This window comes from Geotrypetes seraphini, chromosome 2, assembly GCF_902459505.1.
Source record: "Geotrypetes seraphini chromosome 2, aGeoSer1.1, whole genome shotgun sequence".
Taxonomy (NCBI): Eukaryota; Metazoa; Chordata; class Amphibia; order Gymnophiona; family Dermophiidae; genus Geotrypetes; species Geotrypetes seraphini.
The window spans coordinates 424,428,298-424,455,622 of record NC_047085.1 but is presented as its reverse complement, the minus strand read 5'-3'; the positions used below and the strand labels follow the sequence as shown (position 1 = coordinate 424,455,622).

Below are 27,325 nucleotides of genomic sequence, written 5' to 3'. Positions count from 1 at the left end.
GCAGTCTCCAATTTGGTTTGCCTCACTGCTGCCATAGTATACCAGTTTTCATTATTTTTGGGAAAGAAACAGTCCTTGAAATTACTGATAAATAAACTGTAGTTGCCTCAGAGGGAAGAGCAGAGCAGTTACACAGCCATTCAACTCACAGCCAAGTTCTGGAATTTTCTATGATATTCTCTTCTTGTTATGTGCTGAGCATTTCATCTCATGGACCAAAGCGAATGAGAATTAAAAATATGAAAAGGCTCTAATGTGTGGTCGTACCAACAAGTACCATATATACTTGAATAAAACCAAGATTTGGCGCCCCAAAAATGAGGGTCTTGTTTTATATTTGGGTCAGTGCCCATCTGCCCCCTTCCTGGACCTGTTGCAGGCAGGGCAGTATTAATTCTTCGAGGGCCTCTAGGCACACAAGTACACTGAGCCCCCTGGCCCTGCCCTGCCCATGCCCCATCCCTACCCCGCCCCCATTTATCTGTTTTTTTCTTTACTTCTTTATTTCCACTTGTATTTCTTTATTTTAAAATTCAAAACACACAAAGATTAGTATACCAGTGCACAGTTTTTCTTCTATCCAACCCCCAAACATCTCTGAACAAAACCCCCTTCCTTCCCTTCCCACCTACTTACCCAGTAATTTAACTCTGAACCCTTTCCATGCATATATGAAAGTGTTCAAATATTTGTAAAGCAGTAATACTATCCGAAATATAAGTCTATATTAATAACCAAGTTTACAACGCCTCTCAACTGCCTCACTCTACATCAACCAACTGTAATCCATATGTATGTATAAACAACCAAATCTGTAACTCCTCTAGTACGTTCCATTCCATGTATGTTAATTTGCAACGAAACAACAAGGCAAGCAGTCCACCACAGAATCCAACGTGAAACAAAAGAAGATTGGCAGAAAATAAGGAGATTCAAATCAGGTTAATTCAAGATGCTCCAAGAACCATGCCTGATGCATTTCGCCAAACAAGGCTAGTCAACGCTAACAAAAAAAACATGTCTTTCATACAAACAGGATATAACCCTGTGGTATTAGCTATAAATACAAGCAATAGGAGTAGAATACCACTCTATCAGACCCTACACCTCAGTATACTCACACTATTATTATCTATTTTTTATAATCTATTTTTTATATAGTTTTTATAGATTTTTGTACTTATCCAACTAAATAGCCTCAGAAATGGAGCCTACGCATAGCGACACAGTCATCAACTGAGAAAATCTGCGTAGTATACATGCTCCTGCTCCAATCATTGGCCTCTAAATCTAATGTTATCAAACATCTTATATACTTGCTGAATTTACTAAAACTTAATAGAGTAACCCCACACTCTAAAGTGCTATAGACTTAATGGCATTAAATTGGGTACTCCATATCAAACTACTGTGTGTAAAGTCCAAATTTGAAAAACTCGACCAAGCAACTTATCTTGTTAGTTGAGTGTTCTTCATTGTCGAAGTTTAAGCAATAAAATTCTCAAAACAAATTTGGTGAACGGAATGTTTTGAGAATTTTATTGCTTAAACTTCGACAATGAAGAACACTCAACTAACAAGATAAGTTGCTTGGTCGAGTTTTTCAAATTTGGACTTTACACACAGTAGTTTGATATGGAGTACCCAATTTAATGCCATTAAGTCTATAGCACTTTAGAGTGTGGGGTTACTCTATTAAGTTTTAGTAAATTCAGCAAGTATATAAGATGTTTGATAACATTAGATTTAGAGGCCAATGATTGGAGCAGGAGCATGTATACTACGCAGATTTTCTCAGTTGATGACTGTGTCGCTATGCGTAGGCTCCATTTCTGAGGCTATTTAGTTGGATAAGTACAAAAATCTATAAAAACTATATAAAAAATAGATTATAAAAAATAGATAATAATAGTGTGAGTATACTGAGGTGTAGGGTCTGATAGAGTGGTATTCTACTCCTATTGCTTGTTTTCATACAAACAGAACACAGAAAACACCTTCGCCTAGTAAGAAATAAGTAATCACAAATGAACCTGTCCCCACTTTTACAAAACTGTTGTATGGTTTTTAGCCACAGCCAGCGCTAAAAAAAATGCTCTACAGTTTTGTAAAAGGGGGGATAAAATAGAAATAGACAAAGGTTAAATAAAACCACCAAGACACTGGACTCTGCATACAGTGCAACACCATAGAATCAGCAATGCATGCTCTCCTCATCTTCTTGTTACTCTCTTCCTTTCATCAGTGCCACTTCCCGAAACTGTATGCCTCCCCTTTCCATCTTTCCCTTCACTCCTATTGGTCTGGAATCCATCTTCTTCAATTCCCTCCTCCAATGGTCTGGCATCTCTCTCCTCTCCTCTTCTTCCCTTCCCTCTCCCACACCCACACCCCCAAGGTCTGGCATTTCACTCTTTCCTCTCCCTTCCCACCACTTCCATCAGCATCAGCCCCTTTTCTTTCCCTCTAACCCAATTCCATCCAGTATCCTTCCCCTTATGTTTTCCCCCTTTCCCTGCACATCATTTCCATCAGCATCTGCCCCCTTCCTTTCCCTCCAACCCAATTCCATCCAGTATCCTTCCCCCTTTCCCTGCACCCCAATTCCATCAGCATCTGCCCTCTTTTTTTCCCTTCAACCCAATTCCATCCAGTATCCTTCCCCTTATACCTCTCCCCTTGCCCTGCACACCAATTCCATCAGCATCTGCCCCTTTCTTTCCCTCCACCACCCTTCCATACCACCCTGCCCCTTACTCTCCCTCCATCACCCTTCTAGGTCAGTGGGGGCCCGCTGAAGAAACAAGAGGACCCAGTGTTTTTTTTTCCTTGGCAATGCGGGCCCCCGGGAAAGATTGGCAGTGCTGGCCCCCCCTCCTGGAAAGATTGGAAGCACCCCCCCCCCCGGGAGATCGACAACACCGCCCTCCCCTGGCATCGCCATCAACCAATCTGAATAAGTGACGTCGGAGGGGATGGACTGGCAGATGCAAAGAGTTGCTGCAAGGTCCCGCGATGAGTGCTTCTGCCGGTCCAACCCCTCCAACGTCACTTACCTCTTCCCTGAGCAGAGCTGGTAGACGGAGTCATCATGGGACCTTGCAGCAACTCTTTGCATCTGTCGGGCCACTCCCTCTGATATCACTTATTCAGGTTGGTTGATGGCATCACTTATTCAGGTTGGTTGATGGCGATGCCGGGGGAGGGTGGTGTTGTCGATCTCCTGGGGGGAGCCCAGCGCTGACAATCTTTCGGGGGGGCCAGCGCTGATGATCTTTCCCGGTGGGCCTGCGTTGCCAAGGTAAAAAAAAATGACTCCTCTCTTTCATCGGGCCCCCCCTGACAACTTCAGGCCCTAGGCACCTGCCTAGTTGGCCTATTGGTTAATCCTGCCCTTGTTGCAGGTCTCCACCAGGCCTGCTGTAAGACTTGGTGGTCCAGTGGTGGACCGGTACAGGACAGATCTCTCCTTCCTCCTGTCTTGGCTGACTCTAACAATTCTCACCTCCCTCCTGCCTCCTCGATTAGTAAAAATGTCATCTTTAAAATCCTTATTGGTCCAGCAGTAAACTGGGGCAGGAGTTATCTTCCTATGCTCCTGCCCCATGCAGAACCGCTATCTGAATGGTTGCCGTGAGTTCTCAAGGCAAATGCAAAACCGCAGGAACTCTTGAGGTTGCCGCAAGAACTCGCAGCATCCATTCAGAAAACAGCTCAGCAAGGAGCAGGAGTGCAGGAAGATCGCTTCTGCCCCAGTTCACCGCTGGACCAAAGGGGATTTTAAAGGTACCATTTTTACTAATCGAGAAGTGGGAGGAAGGTGAGAATTGTTAGAGTTGGCCTGGACAGAAGGTGGGACGGATCCCTTCTGTCCTTGTCCGCCACTGGACCACCAGGTCTTACAGCAGGCCTGGTGGAGGCCTGCAAGGGTTCGGGAGGGAGGGGAGATAGGGCGCAGTGCCTGACAGGGCAGGGAGGGAAGGCTGGGTGCAGAGCCTGGCAGGGCAGAAAAGGATTTATTTTCAAGTCCCTCATTTTTGGGGGGAAAAAAGGTTACCTCGGTTTATATTCAGGTTGATTTATATTTGAGTATATACGCTAAACCTTGTTTATGCAGACAACTTGATTCACCTTGAAAATTATTCTTTTGAATCTTAGGTCTTCATATGTGGAAATGATCACAAGTCTAAACAAAAGATTGTGGATATTGTCCAAGCTCTTGGTCTTACACCACTTGATCAAGGAACTCTTCTGGCATCTAAAGATGTGGAAAACTACCCGCTGCAGCTCTTTCCAATGTGGAGACTTCCAGTGTACATAGCTACTGGCTTAACAGTGTTCATTTTCATCTATTGTCTACTAACTGATGTTATCTACAGCTTTCTTTCATACAGAAAAGATATTTCATTTCGAATTGCTATTTCTATTCCTAATAAGGTCTTTCCAATAGTGTCCCTCATACTACTTGGTTTGGTATATCTTCCCGGTATTTTTGCTTCAATTCTTCAGTTATATAGAGGTACAAAGTACAGTCGATTCCCAAACTGGTTGGACCACTGGATGCTATGTAGAAAACAACTTGGACTAGTAGCTCTGGCATTTGCCTTTCTACATGTTCTCTACACTCTTATTATACCTACTCGCTATTATGTACGATGGCATAGAAGCGATAATGTCATAAATCAGGTAATTTCCCACTATTATTATATCATATTTCAGTTGTTCTTTTCCTGCAATTATTGTTTAATTGTCTTACATTACCCATACTGTTTGGCTCTATAATTTATTTTTATTTTTTTTTTAATTCAATTTTCTATATCGTTTTCCCAGGAAAGCTCAGAATGGTTTGCATACCAGGTGTTGTGATAGCTTCAGGTATTATGAGCAATCTGAACAAAATAGCATGCAGATCTGAGGAGTAGTTTAGCGGTTAGTGCGATGGATTGTAAACCTGAGGAATCCATATTCAAATCTCACTTTAACTTGTTTGTTTGTTTCTATTGTGAGCCTTCCAGGAACAGAAACATGCCTACTGAAAATATGTATATAAGCCACTTGCAAGCTTAAAAACTATTAAAATGGGGGTACATTCCATTCCTGGAGGACTCACAATTCCAGATTAAAAGATTTAAAGTGAGATTTGAATCTGGGTCCCTTGGTTTAAATTCCACTGCACTAACTACTAGGTAACCCCTCTGCTCCACAATGATGTCTGTCTGGCCATTCTTCTAAGAATGCTGCCAGACAGATGTCCTTGCCTCTACTTTTTTTGGGCCATTCATATGTTGAACATTCCAATTTGGAAAGTGACTATTCACGAAGAGAGTCCTCAGCACACAGATGTCCATCATACAGATTTTTGAAAAGGAAATCCTGACGTACTTCCTGTTGGACATACTGTACATGTGAGATGGATGTCCGTTTTGGATGTTATGAGCTGGACCTCTCTATTCTGATCCAGCCATTTTTTTCAGGGAAGGGGTGCTGCTGGATAGGGGGAGGTAAATTGAAGGAAGAAGGGCTGCTGCTGGACAGGGGGAGCAGGGAAAAGGTGCTGCTGGACAGGGGGGAGGTAAAATGAAGGGAGAAGGGCTTTTGCTGGACAGGGGGAGCAGGGAAGAGGTACTGCTGGACAGGGGGGAGGTAAAACAAAGGGAGAAGGGCTGCTGCTGGACAGGGGGAGCAGGCAAGGGGTGGTGGTGGAAAGCCAAGGAAAGAGAGAGACAGAAAAAAAGAAAGACAGACAGACGGAAATCGGCCAAGGAGAGAGAGAGAGAGAGAGAAAGAAAGACAGACACACACACACATCTATTCTAGCACCCATTAATGTAACGGGCTAAAAGATTAGTATCTTTATAAAATAGGCATCTACTTGCCCTCCCCACTCAGATGACCCATATAAAATTACTTTCTATTTGTAAAACTCTGCTTAATGCATCTCAACTTTAATCTCTAAAAACAATTCTGCAAGAAAACAATATGAAATAAAAAAAGAGGGAGGTGAAGCAAGCTGTTCATTTTGGTTGTTGATCTGTACGAAAGCCTCAGGTCCAAGGAGATAACGTTTTGTAGGTGGCATGCCTGCACTCCAGTGATGAAACTTGCATATTTATCATCTCCTGCTTGCTGCTGAAGGGTGCAGGGACATTTATAGATTATGCTGAGCAAAATTTGACTGCGCTCTTAAAGAGAGGAATAGTACTGTAACCATAAATATTGCAGAAAAAGATGAGTTCCGAAAGGTTATTGACTTTATGGGGTAATTTTTATAAAGCATGTTTTATACACCGAAAATAGCTCTTAGAAGTTGTGTGCTCAATTGAGCCTACTTTTGCATGGCAAGTGAGTAGGCATTTCAAAGGGTCTAGTTTGGGCATAGCAGGACCAGAGCTGTGTTGCACTTGCACATTGTGTATACCTGTATACTGTACACACATACCCTCCTAATTCCATGTTCAAGGGCATTTTCGAAATGACATTTAAATCTGAGTTTAGACGTTTTGTGGAAGACACATAAAATCTGGTACCAAACATGCTCGTTTTCAAAACTGCAAAACATCTATTTTGTGTGTGTTTTGTTTTGTTTTTTGGGGGGGGGGGTCAAAAATGGCCATTTTCGGGGGGGAAAAAATACATCCAACAGAAAAATGGGATGTAGGAGGGACCAGCCTTTTTAGTAGACTGGCCACAAAGACATGCCAGCAGAGCAGTGAGGCACCCTAGGGGGCAATGCAGAGAACTTCACATAAAAAGGCCCGGGTACACATCTCACCATAATCCCCTTATAGTGTAAATTGAGCCCTCCAAGACTCACCTAAAACCTGCTGGACCCAACTGTACACCACAATAGCCCTTATGCCTGCAGGTATCACCTATATGTAGGAACAGTGGAATCTGAGTGGATTTTGGAAGGCTATAACTAGTTCATCCGCACACAGTGCAGCACTCAGTCTTTAGTCGTGTAACAGCCATGAGGTCAGAAACATGGACGCTCCGTTGCATGATTGCACCATCGAAGAACAAAGTGCAGTAGTCTGCTATCTTTGGGCAGAGGGAGTGAAACCTGTGGAAATTCACCGTCGGATATTGACTCAGTATGGACCTAGCACCATGAATCAATGAAAGGTTTATGAGTGGGTAAAAAAGATTTAAAGTGAGATTTGAATCTGGGTCCCTTGGTTTAAATTCCACTGCACTAACTACTAGGTAACCCCTCTGCTCCACAATGATGTCTGTCTGGCCATTTTCTAAGAATGCTGCCAGACAGATGTCCTTGCCTCTACTTTTTTTGGGCCATTCATATGTTGAACATTCCAATTTGGAAAGTGACTATTCACGAAGAGAGTCCTCAGCACACAGATGTCCATCATACAGATTTTTGAAAAGGAAATCCTGACGTACTTCCTGTTGGACATACTGTACATGTGAGATGGATGTCCGTTTTGGATATTATGAGCTGGACCTCTCTATTCTGATCCAGCCATTTTTTTCAGGGAAGGGGTGCTGCTGGATAGGGGGAGGTAAAATGAAGGAAGAAGGGCTGCTGCTGGACAGGGGGAGCAGGAAAAAGGTGCTGCTGGACAGGGGGGAGGTAAAATGAAGGGAGAAGGGCTGTTGCTGGACAGGGGGAGCAGGGAAGAGGTACTGCTGGACAGGGGGGAGGTAAAACAAAGGGAGAAGGGCTGCTGCTGGACAGGGGGAGCAGGCAAGGGGTGTGGTGGAAAGCCAAGGAAAGAGAGAGACAGAAAAAAAGAAAGACAGACAGACGGAAATCGGCCAAGGAGAGAGAGAGAGAGAAAGAAAGACAGACACACACACACATCTATTCTAGCACCCATTAATGTAACGGGCTAAAAGATTAGTATCTTTATAAAATAGGCATCTACTTGCCCTCCCCACTCAGATGACCCATATAAAATTACTTTCTATTTGTAAAACACTGCTTAATGCATCTCAACTTTAATCTCTAAAAACAATTCTGCAAGAAAACAATATGAAATAAAAAAAGAGGGAGGTGAAGCAAGCTGTTCATTTTGGTTGTTGATCTGTACGAAAGCCTCAGGTCCAAGGAGATAACGTTTTGTAGGTGGCATGCCTGCACTCCAGTGATGAAACTTGCATATTTATCATCTCCTGCTTGCTGCTGAAGGGTGCAGGGACATTTATAGATTATGCTGAGCAAAATTTGACTGCGCTCTTAAAGAGAGGAATAGTACTGTAACCATAAATATTGCAGAAAAAGATGAGTTCCGAAAGGTTATTGACTTTATGGGGTAATTTTTATAAAGCATGTTTTATACACCGAAAATAGCTCTTAGAAGTTGTGTGCTCAATTGAGCCTACTTTTGCATGGCAAGTGAGTAGGCATTTCAAAGGGTCTAGTTTGGGCATAGCAGGACCAGAGCTGTGTTGCACTTGCACATTGTGTATACCTGTATACTGTACACACATACCCTCCTAATTCCATGTTCAAGGGCATTTTCGAAATGACATTTAAATCTGAGTTTAGACGTTTTGTGGAAGACACATAAAATCTGGTACCAAACATGCTCGTTTTCAAAACTGCAAAACATCTATTTTGTGTGTGTTTTGTTTTGTTTTTTGGGGGGGGGGTCAAAAATGGCCATTTTCGGGGGGGAAAAAATACATCCAACAGAAAAATGGGATGTAGGAGGGACCAGCCTTTTTAGTAGACTGGCCACAAAGACATGCCAGCAGAGCAGTGAGGCACCCTAGGGGGCAATGCAGAGAACTTCACATAAAAAGGCCCAGGTACACATCTCACCATAATCCCCTTATAGTGTAAATTGAGCCCTCCAAGACTCACCTAAAACCTGCTGGACCCAACTGTACACCACAATAGCCCTTATGCCTGCAGGTATCACCTATATGTAGGAACAGTGGAATCTGAGTGGATTTTGGAAGGCTATAACTAGTTCATCCGCACACAGTGCAGCACTCAGTCTTTAGTCGTGTAACAGCCATGAGGTCAGAAACATGGACGCTCCATTGCATGATTGCACCATCGAAGAACAAAGTGCAGTAGTCTGCTATCTTTGGGCAGAGGGAGTGAAACCTGTGGAAATTCACCGTTGGATATTGACTCAGTATGGACCTAGCACCATGAATCAATGAAAGGTTTATGAGTGGGTAAAAAAGATTTAAAGTGGGAAGAACAGGTGTAATTGACGAAGGTCATTCTGGTTGCCCATCAACCACGCACACAAAAGCACATTGACAAGGCAGATGCCTTGATTAGAGAAGGCCGAGGATAATGGTGTCTCAATTGGCTGCAAAATTTGGATATCAGTTTTGGATCTGCGTTTGCTATAATGCATGATGTCTTGGGATACAGGAAAGTCTGTACAAGATGGGTTCCCAAACAGCTTACTGATCTGCACATGGAATAACGTGTGGAGGGGAGTGACCCAATTCCTGAGATGGTATTAAGAAGATTCAAGTATTCTGGAGAGAATCATCACTGGCGACAAGACATGGGTGCATCACTGTGACCCAGAGAGCAAAAGACAAAACATGAAGTAAAGGAAGCAGTGCTCACTTGGCTTTGGGAGCAGCTAAAAAGCCTCTTCTCTGTAGGAATGCAGAAGCTGGTTGAATGATACAACAAATGCATCGTCTTGCTTGGGGATTATGTGGAAAAGTGATATGTTTAGTTGCTCACAGTTACTTCTATTAAAGCCGTCAAACATATTTTGCCTTTACTTTTAATTTATTCTCCTATCACTTTTTCCTATCTCCCTACAATCTCTCACCAGTCAGGCTAATAATCGAAAAACAGCCTGGGGATAGAACAAAGTCATCTGCACAGCAGAATGCCACAATATCATGGCAATATTGTACTAAACCATTGTACACATTTTACTAATTAAAATATATATTTTATATTTTTAGATTAAAAGCAATGCAACATCTCCATTTGACATTATAATTGCCTGGCGTACTGACTCATATATGGCTCTGGGTATGCTTGGATTTTTATTTTACGTCATCTTGGGAATAACGTCTTTGCCATCTGTTAGCAACGTGGTCAACTGGAGGGAGTTCAGATTTGTACAGGTATGTATACCAACAGCTATCATTCCTAAATGGAGAAGATAATGGCTATCATAAATTTATTCAGCAGTAGATTTACACAGCAGTGTTCATACTCAACTTTCAGTCTTCCCATTTACATGACCCAAGAGCTCCCTTGTGAACTTGCTCATTTCTACACACCAGTCATTAAGTGCAGACATAAATCTTCACACACAAAAAAAACGTGTAGTCAATGTTCGCAAGTGGAAACTGGCAACACTCTTGCAGAATATTTGTTTGCTTGATAGTCTCTATGAAATATTTCTTTCAAGAATCTGTAGTAAATTAACTATTGAACAACAAGCGTGCAATGTCAGACCTGCGCTAGCAAACCAATTATATTTGAAGGCGTGGGGGGTTATCAATGTGGGCTACTGTTGTCAAGCTATTTTACAAGTTGGATTATTTTAGTACAAGGTCTCATGGACCCTGTGCTAAAATAGCCCAACTTGTGGTAAAGTAACCCGACTTAACCGTAGCTCATGTTGACAACTTCACTCCTAAGAACTCCACTGATATCGTTTTAGCTTAAGGAACCAAGGGGCTCATAATCGAAAGAGAAAAACGTCCAAAAACTGTCCTAAGTCGGCACTTGGATGAACATTTCTCAAAAACGTCCAAGTGCCGATAATAAAACCAGGTTTTGGATGTTTTTCAAACGACCTAGGCAGGCCTTCATAGTGCCGCTCAACATCCAAAGCTAAACGGGGTGTTTCGGGAGGCATGTCGAGGGCGGGATTTGGGCGGGACGTAGGCCGGCTTAGACTTAGTCGTTCAGCATGTATAACTGAAAGTTTTACAACAGAGCCTAGATGGAACTTGGATGTTTTGACTTAGACCATGTAAAACATGATCTAAATCACAAAAACCCACCTAAAGTCACCAGATAAGCACTGCAAACACATAAAACAGACCCCCCACACACACTACCCCAGTGATCACCAATCCCCCCCAACTCCCATAAAAATTTTAATCATAACTTTAAAATTCAGCCTCCAGACCATCATCACCTGGCCGCCTGGCATAGGAAAGCCTAGTCGTCCAGCCCAGAGGCAGCTTAAGTCATCTTGGAGGTGGCTTAGGGACTCATGGAGAGGAGGACCCATGCCCATAAGCCCCTGTAAATACTGCATTGATACCTAAACATGTGCACTCCCCTATACACCCCCCAAACCTTTTTATACTGGCATATAAGTGGCTCCTGCAGCCATAAGAGCTATTGGGGTGGTAGATAAGTGGGTCTAGGGGATTCTGGAGGTGGTTTGGGGGGCTCACCATAACCTATAAGGGAGCTGTAGGGAAGAGAAGACATGGCACTCTTTATGTAAAGGTCACAGCAGTGCCCTATAAGGTACCCAACTATTTAGGTGGCATGTCTGGGTGTACAGTCCATCACTTTGCAGACCCCTCCCACGTCCAACAGGGCTTGTTCTAGGCGTTTTGGACTTGGACGGAAAGTTGGACGAAAATGTGGTATAAAGATGGACGATTTAGTGGCTTGGACGATCAGATCGTCAGGCGTATAATTAGATGATTTTCGAAACGAAAAAAAAGTTGGACGTATCTTCGAAAATGTGTCTTAAGCTCTTTTTAACTTTGGACGACTTGCGAAATGGACGTAAACGGACTTAGACGTCCCTTTCGATTATGCCCCTCCAAGCTGTTAAAGGGAAGCCAAGCAAAAGAGGTAAAAGCCAACAGAACTAGAAAAATAGTTGGATATAGACACACAATCCAGTGCAATATGGTAAAGGTCACTTTTATTCAAGAAAGCTCAATGTGGGCTGCATCAGGAACACAGGCAAATGTCTAAAAATAAATACATAGTTAAATAATGGTTAAAAATGTATAGATATTTTTTTTTAAATTGTATATCTATACCATACTGCAGATATAAATCATGGGAAAAATATTTTGCCAATAAATATATACATAAATAGGCCACTTTAAAAAAATAAAGAAGCTAAGCTAATAATTCACCCTTTTTTGATGAACCGTCTTTTCGTTTGCTAGTGCAGACATCCATTTTGAGTATTTTGGATTATTGTAATATTATATATTTAGGGGCTTACAAAAAAATTGAGAATGATTCAGAACACTGCGGTTCGTCTCATCTTTGGATTTAAAAAAATGGGAGCACATTACCCCTTTTTATCAAAAACTTCACTGGCTGCCAGTGGAGTCCAGAGTTCTGTTCAAGTTTTCCTGCATTAGTTAGAAAGCAGTTTTCGAGATGCTACCAGATTACCTTGCCTCTCAGTTTCCTTTGAATTGTTCTAATAAGAGTACTCGTAGGATAAATCTATTCAATTACCCTTCTCCAAAATCACATCAATACAAGAAGTTTTTTGACAGAATTTTGTCATTCCAGGCCGCCAAACTGAATGCATAGCTTGGAAAACTTATACTTGAGGCCACTTCTTATTTTGATTTTAGAAAATCTCTAAAGACACGCCTGTTTGACATGTTTACATCTTAGTTGTGCTACTATTTTAACTTCTCCTTGTTTTTTAACAGATGTATTCTTTTATTGATTGTTTTATTGTGTATTTCACATATATTGATTGTATGTATTTTTTCCGTATACAAAAAAATTAATTATTATTATTATTTTAAATAAAAACACATAAAAGTGTTTTTTTAGCGCCAGCCGGCATGCCTAATGTTGTGCTCTGCTCCAACGCTCATAGAGTTCCCATGAGACCCCCCTAATTTTTTGATTTGGGAGGGGGGGTGTCTGCTGGACCCCTGGGGATTTTTTGCAGGTTAGGCTCATGCGCTTGCCGGTAAGGGCCTGTGCCAATCAGCACTCATGCACTGACATTAAAGTAAGGCTATGAGAGTTCAAACCTGATGAAAAAGTTTGCATGCCAAAAGCTGGCCGTTCCTTTCTGTGCATTACATGAAGTGCTCATTTTAATACTAATGAGCTGCATGTAAAGGATTTGGATAGGATTTTCGGTAGCTGCTTTCGCTATCAGTAAAAGTCACTGAGAATCCTTTTGTGCATCGGAGGCTGAACTAACATGCAAGTTAGACTGGCTACAATCACTTTTGCTTGCATTGTAAGTTTAAGAGCATCTGCCCCTTAGTCCATGAAAATGTATTTATATAAAACAAAAGAGAATTGATTATTTAAAAAAAAAAAAAAAAGAAAGCAGAGCTCTGGCCCTTTCAGAAGAGCATGCTAGTACCATGTTTCCCTGAAAATAAGACAGTGTCTTATATTAATTTGGGGCCCAAAAAATGCACTAGGTCTTATTTTCGGGGTATGCACATGATCATCTCTCCCTTCCTCTCCTTCACCCCAATTCTTCCTCTTTCCTTTCTCTCCCCTACATGTGCAGCATCTTCCCTCCCTCCCATCCCTCATGCAGCATAACCCTTGCCCAGCTTCTATCCTTCCCTCCCTCCCATCCCTTGTGCAGCAGAACCCTTGAACACCTCACGCCTCCACCGTGCAGCCAAACCTCTGCTGACCCTCCGTCCTTCCCTCCCTGCTGACTGCAAGCGAGCCCTACCTTGAGCCAAAGCAGCGTTGGGCCGGCAGCACTCTAAACAGGCTGCCTGACCTTGTCCATTGGGGAATTCAATCTGATCAGTAATGCAGCAGATTGAATTTCCCGACGGACAAGGCCAAGCAGCCTGTTTGGAGTGCTGCCGGCCCACCGCTGCTTTCTATCAAGGTAGGGCTCGCTTGCAGTTGGTGGGGAGGGAAGGATGGAGGGTCAGCAGGGGTTCGGCTGCGCGGTGGGGACAGTGGGGGTGGCAGGTGTGGGGTTGGACAGTTGCTGCTGGCGAATTCCGGGACTAGGGCTTATTTGGGGGTAGGTCTTATTTTCGGGGAAACGTGGTATTTGTTAACGCAACTACTGTGCAAGTCTTATTAAACATGTTAATTCAGCATATTAATGGTAATACTGACACAGAGGCAAAATTCAAAAGGGTGATTATTGTTTTCTTCAATCATTGTAAGACGCCTTTTCTTTCAGAAGCTAAGGTGTTTGCAAATATTTGAGTTGGCGCTATGACAGTGATTTTAAAGTGCATGCATCAGTAAATATAAATTAAGTAGTCTCTATAGCATTTAGAAGAGCATTCTTTTAAAGTCACAATAAGCAACAAAACCTCAATGCTCCACTGTTAAAAGAAAAAATCACAAAACAAAACTCCGGCAAACCAGAGCCAGCAAAGTAGAGTAGATGAACTTGAAATTTCCAGGTTTATTAATAATAGAAAATAAAAACAGTAAAAGCAATACAAAGCAATAAATTCAAATACAGTTGGCAATGCTGGCAAATAGTCCCAGGTTGATAAAAGTCTCTGAAAGAGAGTAATCATCGTATGCAGATGATCTCACCTTATTTTTTTTTTTAGCTTTATTTAGTTTTTAATGCCAACAAAAAGTGCAATACAATTTGCATACAAATAATAATAATCAAATAAGCACTTATAAACAATCAGAATCTATACAAAAGGTAAAAATTCCCTCCCCCATCCATCATTACCATCAGGAATAATATCAAAACAAAAGATATACACCTCCCCCCTCCCGCTCCCACCCTCCTGGATGTGTGGGTGCAATACATTGGAAAATAAAGATAACGATAAAGGGCAACTATAACAAATCTATAAAAGACGTCAATAGACGCCCAAACCAATTTGAATATCTTATTATGCCTCAGCAAGTCAGCATTCATTTTCTCATACTATAAGTTAAGCATAAGCTCGCCTACTAGAAAGGAAAACTAAGGCAATCTCAATTCTTCCAATTGTGAGTAATCATTTGTATGGCTATCCCGGTCATAAGCAATTGAAGCAATAACGTCTCAAGCATATTATGGCAAATCAGCTGACAAAATGTTGTAGCAAATTGGTAACCAGCTACATGAATAGGACCCTACATGGGCCGTGTTTTGACCTGTAGAAATGCCTCATCAGGGGTTATTTGAAAACACCAAGCTGATCCAAATAAAATACAAATCTTTAACACTGTGCTTAAAACTAAAGTAAATAATAGTTTGGAAGAATTTACAGTTTATGTTTTACCATATTTACTCAAATATAAACTGAGATTTTTGAGCCAAAAATAATGGCCCAAAAATAGGGGTCATCATTTTATATTTGAGTCATCCAACTGTGTACCCCACAATTAGATGACTCCTGGACCCATTGCAGACCTCCCCTGGCCCTGCTTTGAACACTGGTAGTCCAGCGATGAACCAAGACAGGAGTGACCCTCCCATCTCCTGTCCCAGCCAGCTTGATACCACCCTACCTCCCTAACTGCCTCCCACACCCCACAAAGGCCTATATTGCAATCCTCCTATGCTCCTGCCATGCAGCACTGCTAAATAAAATGGCTGCCATGAGTTCCCGTGGCAACCTCGCAAGACCATGTGAACTCATGATAGCCATTTTCTTTAGCGGCTCTGCATGGGTCAGGAGCATAGGAGGATTGCTTCTGCCATAGTTCACCACTGGACCACCAGGGCGTGCAAAGTAGGCCTTTGCAGAGGCAGGAAGAATGTGAGGTGGTGCAGAGCCGGCCAGGACAAGACACAGGAGGGGGTCGCTTCTGTCCTGGCTCACCGCTGGATTGCCATGGATCAAGGCAGGCCCAGGGGAAGCCTGAAATGGGTCAGCAAGGGGGCACAGAGTCCGCCAGGACAGGACAAAAAGGAATTGCTCTTGTGCTGACTGTTCCTTCCCTCAAAATCTTCAATACACGTGGAGGGGCATAATTGAAAGGGATGTCAGAGGAGGGGCGGGACCGCGGCGGAGGAAACAGCGCTGAAGCAGCGCAGGGATCGCTGGCATCGCAATCCTACTGCAGGCTGCTTCTCCAACGTAAATGGTGTGGGGAGGCCGGGGGGGGGGGGAATCCGGATGCCAATGGCTTCAAGGCCAGAAGCAACCCCTCAGGGCTTGCACCTGGGGCAGACCTCCCCCCCCCCCCGCTCCCCCCTTGGTACGCCACTGCCCATAGACAATACATTTTTTTTCAGTCATGGCTCCTCATATGTGGAATTCCCTCCCAATTTACCTAAGGGAAGAACGTCTTATAGACAGATATAAATGCAAGCTAAAATGCTTTCTTTTTAAAGATGTTTTTGACTGCTAGCTCCCAAACGTTAAGATTGCACGCTCAGGGTTCCTTTTACTAAGCTGCACTAGCGTGCACTGCAGATTGGCATGCTCTGCCCCCTGCGCTATGCATAAAAAGTAACGCCTATATATATATATTCAGTGGTACCTCGGTTTACGAGTGCACCGGTTTGCGAGTGTTTTGCAAGACGAGCAAAACATTTGCAAAATCGGTGCCTCAGAAACCGAGCATGGCTCGATTTACGAGCACCCCCCCCCCCCCGCAATCCGGCACCCCCCCTGCGATCCGGCACCCCCCCCAGCCTCAAACCGACACCCCCCCGTCACGATCCGACCCCCCCCCTGACACGATTGGGCACCCCCCCAGCCACGATCCGACCCCCCCCCCGACACAATTGGGCACCCCCCCCCCCGCCGCTTCTTACCCTCATCTGGGCACTCTTGAAAATCGGCCTTCTCCTCTGCTGGGCCTTGAGCATCTGAGCATGCTCAAGGACTGCGAGTTCACGTTCTGAACATGAACGTGAACTCGGGGGGGTGCCCATTCGTGTCGGGGGGGTCGGATCGTGGCGGGGGTGCCCAATCGTGTCGGGGAGGGTTGGATCGTGGCGGGGGGTGACGGTTCGAGGCAGGGGGGGTGCCGGATTGCAGGGGGGGTGCCTGATCGCAGGGGGGGAGGCCTTCGAGGGGAGCAATGCCGGTTCTCGGGGGGGGGGGAACGCATCAAAGCAAGTTTCCATTATTTCCTATGGGGAAACTCGCTTTGATAAACGAGCATTTTGGATTACGAGCATGCTCCTGGAATGGATTATGCTCGTAATCCAAGGTACCACTGTATATATATTGCATACTAAACCTCATTTCCAAAAGGTTAAGAACATAAAAAGAAATACACTACTCACACAATGGCTGTAGTTCAGAGCAAGTAAAAGTGTCTGATGCATAATCTTGACATCATTGTGACATCATCAAGATGCACCTAGATGGCAGATTGCCATTGAAAAAGTAGGAATATATACTGGGGAATATGACCATACTTGGGATTTGAACCCTTTGGCAGATAGAAACAGTGCCTTTAATTACTGAGCCATAGGTGCTTTCTTTTAGGATAGGAGTTCCTGCCATGTGAGATGATACTTTAGGATAAAAATAAGTTTCCTTCTGGAAACTGGAAAAGGCAGTGTACAAATGTAAATGCCAAAGCCCATAATCCATATTCTCAAATGAAAGCAAATAAGAAGAACATAAGAATTGCCAATGCTGAGTCAGACCAGTGGTCCATCCTGCCCAGTAGTCCGCTCACGCGGTGGCCCTCAGGTCAAAGACCAGTGCTCTAAATGAGTCCAGCCTAACCTGCGTACATTCCAGTTTAGCAGGAACTTGTCCAACTTTGTTTTGAAACCCTGAAGTGTGTTTTCCCCTATAGCTGTTAAGGTACTATGGAGGTAGTGTGGATTTGAACCTATGACCTGTGGAAAATCAAAGAATTGCTTTTAACTAGTGAGCCACAGGAATTTTTGTTTAAACAGGCGTTCCTATTATTTTTTTGTGGCATTCGGCCATCTAAGTGCATATTGATGATGTCACAATGATGTCAAGATTGTGCATCAGACACTTCTACTTGCTCTGACCTACATCCATTGTGTGAGTAGTGTATTTCTTTTTATGTTCTTAACCTTTTGGAAATGAGATTTAGCATGCAATTTATTTTTTTTTCATGTGCTTTGCTTAAGTAATGCATTATTAAACATATTTTGACCTTTATATCAACCTGGAGTTCTCCTTAGCCCAAAAAATAAAGCCCCATTCACCTATATGTGGATGCCTCCACATATATGTGGAGGCATCCAGCACGCCTAACTGATGCCTAAGTGACATCCACCTAATTAATGCCCAGTTCATGCTCAAAAGTAGACCTGGTTTTGCAACACCTACATTTTAGGTGTTAGGTAGACACGTTCGGGCGCTGAGCGGCATACGATTCTGTAAATGGATGTCCAAATCACCGCCACGCCCATGCCATGCCCACGCCTATTTTTTAGAACATAGAAGAAATGCCTCCACCAAATCACACCTTTGGTCCATCTAGTCCGGTGACCCGCACACACGGAGGCCAATCTAGGTGTTCCCTGATGAAGACCTGATGAAGACCTTATTTTCCCGTATCCCTCAATGTGATTTGCAAGGAGGTGTGCATCCAACTTGCACTTGAATCCCATAATGGAGGTTTCTGTCACTACCTCCTCCGGAAGAGCATTCCAAGCGTCCACCACTCGCTGTGTAAAACAGAACTTTCTGACATTTGTCCTGGGCCTGTTGCCCCTCAATTTCAGCCTATGACCTCTCGTCCGAGTCACATTTGACAACGTCAATAATGATGTTTCTTGCTTATTCCAAGAGGCGTCCACGAAATTGTGGACATTTATTTTCAGAATCGCATCCAGCATTTGGACATCTAAGTTCCAATTAATGCTTATTAAAGTCATTAATTTGACTTATCATCCACTTTATTTGGACGTCTGAGTCAATGAACGTCCAATTGTGGATGCCTAAAGTTAAACGACCTTTACAGAATCTGGCCCTTAATGTATTACAAAGAGAAGAGATATGTCTTTTAACATCTTCCTGAAATTCTAGTAAGTCAGTCATTCTTAAGTCCCTCCCCCCATTCATCAAACTACGCTGCCAAGCAGCACATACTAATTGCTGAGCTGCCCATAGGACCATAATGGGCGGCTCCGCATTTAGCTCGCACTGCTCGGCAGCACAGCTTGAAAAAAAGGTTAGTGTGGGACTTTAGCTAAAAAAAAAAATGGCGACACTAACCCAGAGGCAAAGTTTCAAAGTGTGATTTTGTGTTTTCCTCCATTATTGTATGATATGATTTAAGAGGTAAGGCATTTACTAATGTTTAACCCCCCTCTTTTACAAAGCTTGATAGTGTGAGCCTATGTGGTAAATGCCCTGACAGCTATAGGGACTGAATGAGTGTTGGAGAATTTGCCGTATGGCTCTCGCTCGGATGGCTTTGTAAAAGAGGCCCTAGTATTTGTTGATACAATGACAGTGATTGAAAATTTTATGCTCGAGTGAATATATTTCAAGTCGGTTTACTGCAGTTTATAGAGGGTTTTTTTTTAAGAAAATGACATAAAGAATTTTTTCAGACCCACTGTTATGTTACTTTGCATAACAAATACGTGGTGTTTTAAAAATCTGCCATCATGAATGTTGGACATATGTTGCATTTGTATTTTATTGAACTGATCCTTTTTATTTCAGAATAGTAAGCCACCACTGTGCTTCTTTTTTACCCCCTCCCCCACCCCCCTTTTACAAAGCCGTGTTAGACCTTTTTTTATCACTGGCCGCAGTGAGCGTCGGAGCTAATACCGCCATGGTTGACGAGAAAAAAGCCTAACGTGGCTTCATAAAATTGGGAGGGGTTAAAGCATTAAAAGGTTGAATATAAATAGTCACCAAACATGGCACATGTGGCAGGAAGAGATGTCATATGTTAGATGTGATGCTATATTTAAATTTGTATGTATGATTTTTTTTTTTCTAGCAGGGATTAGTTCATTAGTTACTGGTTCAATAGAGTTGCAGTTTTGCAGATCCCATCAAAGCCAAGTCCTGTTTGAAAGTTGGAAAAGCATTCTTACAATTGGTATCTATCGGGACATATGAAAGGCATGCCATACAGATAGGATGGGTGGTCCACTTTCTCTAATTGCTTCAGAAGCCAAGAAAAAAAGAGATACCAAGACAGCTAATGGAGATTTTACTGTAACTCAGGTAGCAGAATTGTGACTTTCTGTGAGCCTACAGAGCTTGGATTTTATCTTGGCTGGAACACATTTCTTTACTACATGTGTCCACCCTGTGACAAAGTGCACTCTTTAAGATAATGAAACCATTAGTTTTAATTTCAAGGGGAAGCATATTTTCAACATATACAAGACAAATTAGTGTGTTTTGAAAACTTATAGTTCATTTATGCTTGTAACCAAAGGCTATGCTATTTTAAGAAAGATTGTGCAAAGGGATTTAAGATCATTGCTATCACATTTAGCTCTGAGATGCATAAATAATAACTGTGTTTTGTTTTGTGTTTTCTTTTAAGTCTAAATTGGGTTACCTTACACTACTATTGTGCACCGGACATACACTGATCTACGGCTGGAGCAAGTTTCTCGATGTTTCCCGATACCGATGGTATCTTCCTTTGCCATACATGCTGTCTCTTGTTATCCCTTGTATTGTGCTAGTCATAAAGTTTGTTCTTATTATGCCATGTGTGGACAAATCAATTACACAAATCCGTCAAGGCTGGGAAAGAATCCCTAAATCCGATATGAAGTCAACCTGTACGAATGGCACGATAGCTGTGTAGCCATTTGGGTCATTTCTAGCTGTCAGTATCTTCATAAGCATTTCCAGGGGTAAGACTCAGCTGTACACCCAGAAATATCCTTTTATAAAATCCCCTGTTTTATATGCTCTTAAATAAATGTGCATGCAGCTTACGCATATAAGTTTATCCATTCTGAGTGGCAATGTTCTTGAGAGCAGAGTTTTGATATGAACCTACTGAATAAAATACATGCATATGTATGGACATAAAATGAACCAGCAACTTTGAGCTTGCCAAACTGCAAGTGTAAATAGGTGCATGTACTGTACTTTGCATGAGATCATTTTCAAAAGCCAAGCAACTTTGTTCTTTCCCTTTGAAAATTTGTGGAACTTATGTGCATATCTGTCGTACAAGTTAAGTGGCCTGTGTGTTCATGCCATATTCCAGTTAAGCTTCAGACTTTAAAAATTTTAATAAGCTATCAGCAAAATCAGAAATAGAAAAACAAAAATTAAGGACCCAATATAAAAAAAAAAAAAAAAATCTGAGTTTCTTAAGGAGAAGTTAGGTTGTCATATTTATGAACTACTTTTAGCCAACCTTAGGGCCATTGTTTTCAATTGAAAAGTCATCTTAATTTAGCAGCTTAAAATTTAGGAGCAGCATTGTAGAAAGGATGTACAAATCAGAACTGAGTCGTCCAGATCGGGCCGTCTCAACTCTGCTAGGATCTGCTGATGTAAAGCCTGCTGTAAAATACGTGAAGAAATGGGCATTAACGTGCAGGTTGTGTGTGCTATGAACATCCATTTTAGTTTTTAACATTTTTTTATTGAACAAGAGAAAGGAATCATGAAATGAAGTTCCGTTTTCCATCATGTACAATCAAGATCATCCCCCATCCATCCATCCCAGCTGAAAGACTGAAGGGCTTCGACTCTTGTAGACTGCGGGGAGCATCCATTTTAGAATCACCAGTGGCTAAAATATAAGCACAGATCAATATGGGCTCATATCTCAAATTTATGTTATGAAAAAGTAAGAGCAACATTTCTGTGCTGAAATATAAATATGTATGGTGGCCATTTTCGGCCGATTAAAGGGGTGACCTCCCCTAATCCCTCCAGTGGAGTCCTGTTCAATAAGGCCCTTGTCTGAAATCTAGATGTAGGATGTAAATCTAGGTGTTGCTGCCTCATTTTATACGCCAACACATGTAGATACAATCAATTAATTAATTAATGAGGCTGCGATTTTAATTTGATTTCATTTTGGGGAAGGCAATAAAGTATATGGGATTAAGGAGACTGACTCCCTTAATGTCTTGTGTAAAGCCCTGGCCAAAATGAACCTGTGTTAACACCTACATGACTTTGAGCTGATGTAGACCCCAAAATAGACATTTCTCCCCATACATGTGTATTCATTTGTAAAATGGGAGTGCATATAAAGCTTTCTCCTGCTGTAACCACACCTCTCTTGAAATTTCTTTGTGGTATTGCGCTCCACATGTAAATAGAGGCTTTCTGAAACCAGTATTTTTGTGATGTACCTCCTTAAATGTCACTACTTAGACCTGGAAATGTTTGTAAAATAATGGCCTAGCTATAAGGATGTGCATTCCCTGCTTGTTCCTTGTTCCCTTCCTTGTTAGGCAGTTAAAGCAGAAAGGCCCTGATTCTATAAAAGACGGTTCATAGACAACGGCGCGAAAGACAAAGGCGCGCCCGGACAATTGAGCGCAGCGCGGAGGCGCACGCCGCTCTAAATTACTGTTTTTAGGGCTCCGACGGGGGGGTGTGGGGGGGGACAAAGGCGCGCCCAGACAATTGAGCGCAACGCGGAGGCGCGCACCACTCTAAATTACTGTTTTTAGGGCTCCAACGGGGGGCGTGGGGGGGAAACCCCCCCACTTTACTTAATAGACATCGCGCCGGCGTCATGGGTGGTTTGGGGGGTTGTAACCCTCCACATTTTACTGTAAACTTAACTTTTTCCCTAAAAACAGGGAAAAAGTGAAGTTTTCAGTAAAATGTGGGGGGTTACAACCCCACAACGCCCCCACAATGCGGCACGATGTCTATTAAGTAAAGTGGGGGGTTTCCCCCCCACGCCCCCCGTCGGAGCCCTAAAAACAGTAATTTAGAGCGGCGCGCGCCTCCGCGTTGCGCTCAATTGTCTGGGCGCGCCTTTGTCCCGGCGCGCTTTTGACCTGACACCATAAAAGACACCTAAAGTTAGGCACCCAGATTGGTGGGCTTAGCCGATCAAGGCGCCTAACTTAGGCCCCCATTTATGAAGCCATGTTAGGCTTTCTTATCGCCGGCCGCAGCGGTATTAGCTCCAACACTCATAGGAATTCTGTGAATGGCGGAGCTTTTACCGCCACAGTCGGCGATAAAAAAAACCTAACGCGGCTTCATAAAAGGGGGTTTAATTATTTAATAAGTCTTAATCCACGCTGTTAATTGAAAATGATAATTAAAAATTAAATCACAATTAATTAGATGGGAGGTGCCTAACTTGGTATGCGCCTACTATTTCGAGGTAGGCTTCTACTCCATAAAACCGACCAGAAAATAGGTGTGGTTAGGGGCCAATTGTGGGCATTTCTTTGGCATGTTTTGACTTAGGTACCGGTAGCTGCCTAACTTAGGTACACTCACTTAGGCTAAGAAAACACTGGCATATATAGAGTGCACCAACGTTTCCAACACCTGCCGGCACCTAAGACCGCTGTAGGCGCCGCTAAGCGTGATTCTATAAATGGCACCTAATTAATGATTGACACTTGCACTCTTCTGCACCTACAGGTTTAGTGCCATTTATAAAATCTGGGCCAAATAGCACAGAGTAATTGTTAAGGTATTATGTTAACTGGAGGTGCAGCAAGCACGGACCTTTGCCAAACGTAGGGAAAAGCACAAAGAGAAAATGCAAGGCTGATGTCTAAATACAGCCAAAGTAAATTCATTAATATAAATAGTCCCAACATGGATCCTGGTTTCAGCAGAAAAGACGGCCTTCCTCAGGGAACAAAACAACTGATGAGGTTATGAAATAGTATGTGGTTGCAATGTCATAGAATAAAGCATGGTACCTGAGGGAACCATATAAGCTGTTTCAATGTGATATGCTCTCAGAGCCAACAACACGTTCTTGTTTTTCAGTGCATTGATACTGCTTATACAGTTCTCTCAGGTTCCATGTTTTATTCTATGATATTACAACCACACACTGCAGTACCCCCTCCGAATCCGCGGGTTCAGTACCCGCAGATTTGGTTATTCGAGATTTTTTTTTTTAAAGAAACGCTGCATCCCGGACCTTCCCCAGATCTTACCTGGTGGTCTGGCGGCAACGAGGGGCAAGATCGATTGATCATCAAAACGGCTGCTGTGACTTCCTGTTGTAGTCTCGAGACTACAATGGAAACTCACGGCAGCCATTTTGATGATGGCTGTACACAGGGCAAGAGTGTAGGATGATTGATCCTGCCCCATGTCGCCAGTAGACCACCAGGTAAGGTCTGGGGAAGGTCCAGGATGTGGGGGTGAGTCAGATCCGACCCTGAAAGTTATCCGCGATATTTCACTATTTGTGGGCCGGCTCTTCCCCTAAACCCCGTGAATATTGAGGGTCTGCTGTATTTCATAACTGGAAGCGCAGTACGTATCATGTAAAGCATACATTGCCATGTTAAGAGCTACCACAGCTTTGTAAATACGCCTCTATATTTTCCAATAATATGTTTTTAATATAGCTTTTGAGTGATGAAAAAAGCACCATTACGCTGGCTGTACAAAGGCATGCAAAAATCTTATTCAGACACTTCTTTCATCGCTGTACTTTTCTGTGTTGTAAAATACGTTTCATTAAAGTTCTACAAATTGTGAGTACTGTAACAATAAAAGCCATGAACTCCTGAGAATATCAATGTATACAAACTACAGTCTGAAGTTGAGCACTGAATGCTGTGAAATGATTAAAGGGATGTTTAATAAATGGGCATTTGGTTTCAATGTCAATTCATATGGAATGATTTAATAGTTCAGAAAGAAACCCAGTTGTCATTAGACTGTGTAATTGCAGGCCCAGTTTAATGGGTCAGCAGCTGGCTCCTGCCCGCTACTCCCCTGGACCACCAGGGGTCAAATTTTTGGGGAGGCCACGGCCCCGTTCCGGCGCCTATGCTCTATCTAATACAGTACATGATGCTATCATAGCTCCTGTTATCCCCTTTAGTTTCACTTCTTAGGAGGGTAGAAAGGGGACAAGAATCAACTGGGAGATTATAGAAGGGTCATGCCTTAATCCCTCCAGTGGTCAGCTGGTTAATCAGAGCATATTTTTGTTACTTGGACGTGATTGACTTGGACATTTTTACTAGTCCATTATCACTGAAAGATGTCCTGATTTTGGGCCCATCCAAATCCTGCCCAAAACATGCCTCCAACACGCCCTCTTGCTATTAAGGCACAAGCCTTAATTCCCAACTATTGGATTGCTGTCTAAAACTTTTGTTTTGATTTTTTTTTTCTTTCCATATATGGATTCTTTGTGTTTATCCCATGCATTCTTGAATTCTGTTGCCATTTATGTCTCTGTCACCACCTGCAGGAGGCCATTCCAGATATCCCCAACTCTCCATGATGAAAAAGTTTGAGCCATTGCAGAACAATGGCATCTCATGGCCAAACATTTGGAGCAGAAGCTTTAGTCAAGAACTGTCAATGCAATGAGCTGATTAAGAGGGAGTAGGAGAAAACCCTTAAATAGGTGCAAAATGAAGCCAAGAAGATAAGAAGCTGCTTTTAACATATTTATCAATGATCTAGAGATGGGAATAACCAGTGAGATAATTACTGCCCCCCCCCCCTTTTTTTTTTTTTTTACAAAATCATATTAGCTAAGGTGGTATTAGCTCCGACACCCATAGGAATTCTATGAGCATCAGAACTAATACCACCGCGGCCGATGATTTAAAAAAAAAAAAAAGCTTAACATGACTTTGTAAAAGGAGCCCTAAATTTGCTGATGCCAACTTGTAAAGTTGCTCAAAGTTGTTAAATTGCAAAAGGATTGTGAAAAATTGCAAGAGGGCCTTGGAAGACTGAGAGACTGGGCATCAAAATGGTAGATGACATTTAATGTGAGCAAGTGCAAAGTGATGCATGTGGGAAATAGGAACCCAAACTGCAGCTATGTAAAGCAGGGTTCCATATTAGGAGTAACTGCCCAGGAAAAAGATCCAGGTATAAGTTCGGTGTGCAGCGGCAGCTAAGAAATGTTTGTATTGCTCCATGGTAGTGCTTCCCGATTCAGGAAAAAATTTTTTATTTGATTCAATTCGATTCGATTCAGCCTACTGAATTGGTTTTTCGATTTGATTCGATTCGATTTTCCTGCCCAATTGGGTGTTTTTTTTTCAAACATTCTGGTGGGTTTATTTTATAGCCTCTTCACCCCTTTTGCCTTCTCCTAACCACACTGGCGCTGTGGTGCAAACAAAATAAACAAACAAAAAAGACACTCAATGATGGATTTTCTTAACTCAAGTCATGGGAGACAAGTCCTAGTGAATACCCCAAAACAGAGTCCAGGAGGCCCCACCCTATGAGCTGGCTATCTTATAAATGAAGCCGGGTTATAAATGAAACAAGGACCTTTTTCAACCCTGAGGTATGCAAGTTCCCCTGGGGATATGCTGTTATTCCAAAGTGCCTGCAAACCTTACCTATCTTATTTTACAGATGGATATAGTGGAAAGTACCTAAAATAGCACGGATATTTGTGAAAATGCAAGTACTCATGCTTTTTCTTCTCTGACCTAAACAAATCCCTTGCAATGTCTCTTTTTAACCCACCTAAACATTTGCACACTATGAAAGCCTATGCATAATTTCATCCAGGCAGAAATAAATTTACATAAGGTAAATTGCTATTTACTCAGGGAAAATGATCCTGAAAATTGCAATTTTAATGACTTCTTGAATTTCCTTCTCTATAATTCAGAGTCCAATTAACTTTTTTTCCTCCTGAATTAACTGGGGCCACTCCAATGTACTAAAAGAAGCACTTAAAATTCTCTATACTACATATGATTTTGATTGATACAGAAACTGTTGGCCACGATGATTGTAAAGCTTGACTTCTCTTTCTCTGTTCCACATTTATTACTGTCTGGATTTTGTAGAGTCCAGTGGCACTGGTACTACAGGTACTTTGTGTGTAAGAATTGGAAGGAATTTTGGGGTCCTTTTAGTTAGGCGTGCTAACCAATTTAGCGCATGCGCTAAAGATTAGCACACACTAAATGCTAAGGTGTCCATAGAATATAATGCAATATAGTGCGCACTAAATCAATTAGCGTGTGCTAAATCGGTTAGTGTGCCTTAGTAAAAGGACCTTTTTGTGAATTTAGTAACTTGAAATCTATGATTGTCTTACAGAAAAAAAGAGGAATACTGAGGAGCATTAGGTACCCAGCCCAGGGCTCATGTAGAAAGAAAAAGAGATAGTGTCCACCTAAGAGCCCCGAAAGAGAGATTTATTTAGAATTTCAGCAGAAGCGACCTGCTAAGCAAAATAGTGACAAAAAAACTTGATGCAAGGAAACTAGATATGATGACAAAGGAGACAAACATGGAAACAACATTGATAACAGAAGTGTTGATGCCAAGTGATAATTTTGTACCTCGGTTGGAGAATAGAAGATCTTTGATTATCAAGTACTGCAGATAAAGACCAAGAAAATGTGGT

The 27,325-nt window shown here is 42.5% G+C and overlaps 1 protein-coding gene across 1 annotated transcript in view; it reads left to right on the top strand.

The window, feature by feature from the left end:
* LOC117354179 (metalloreductase STEAP4-like) overlaps positions 1–21,866 on the top strand; it is a 28,627-nt gene extending 6,761 nt beyond the window's left edge. The window contains exons 3-5 of the mRNA XM_033931192.1: positions 4,159–4,686; positions 9,913–10,077; positions 20,330–21,866. Of these exons, the coding sequence (XP_033787083.1) occupies positions 4,159–4,686; positions 9,913–10,077; positions 20,330–20,599 (963 nt within the window). The 3' untranslated portion in view covers positions 20,600–21,866. The remainder of the gene's footprint in view (positions 1–4,158; positions 4,687–9,912; positions 10,078–20,329) is intronic.
* The last annotated feature ends 5,459 nt before the right edge of the window (positions 21,867–27,325 follow it).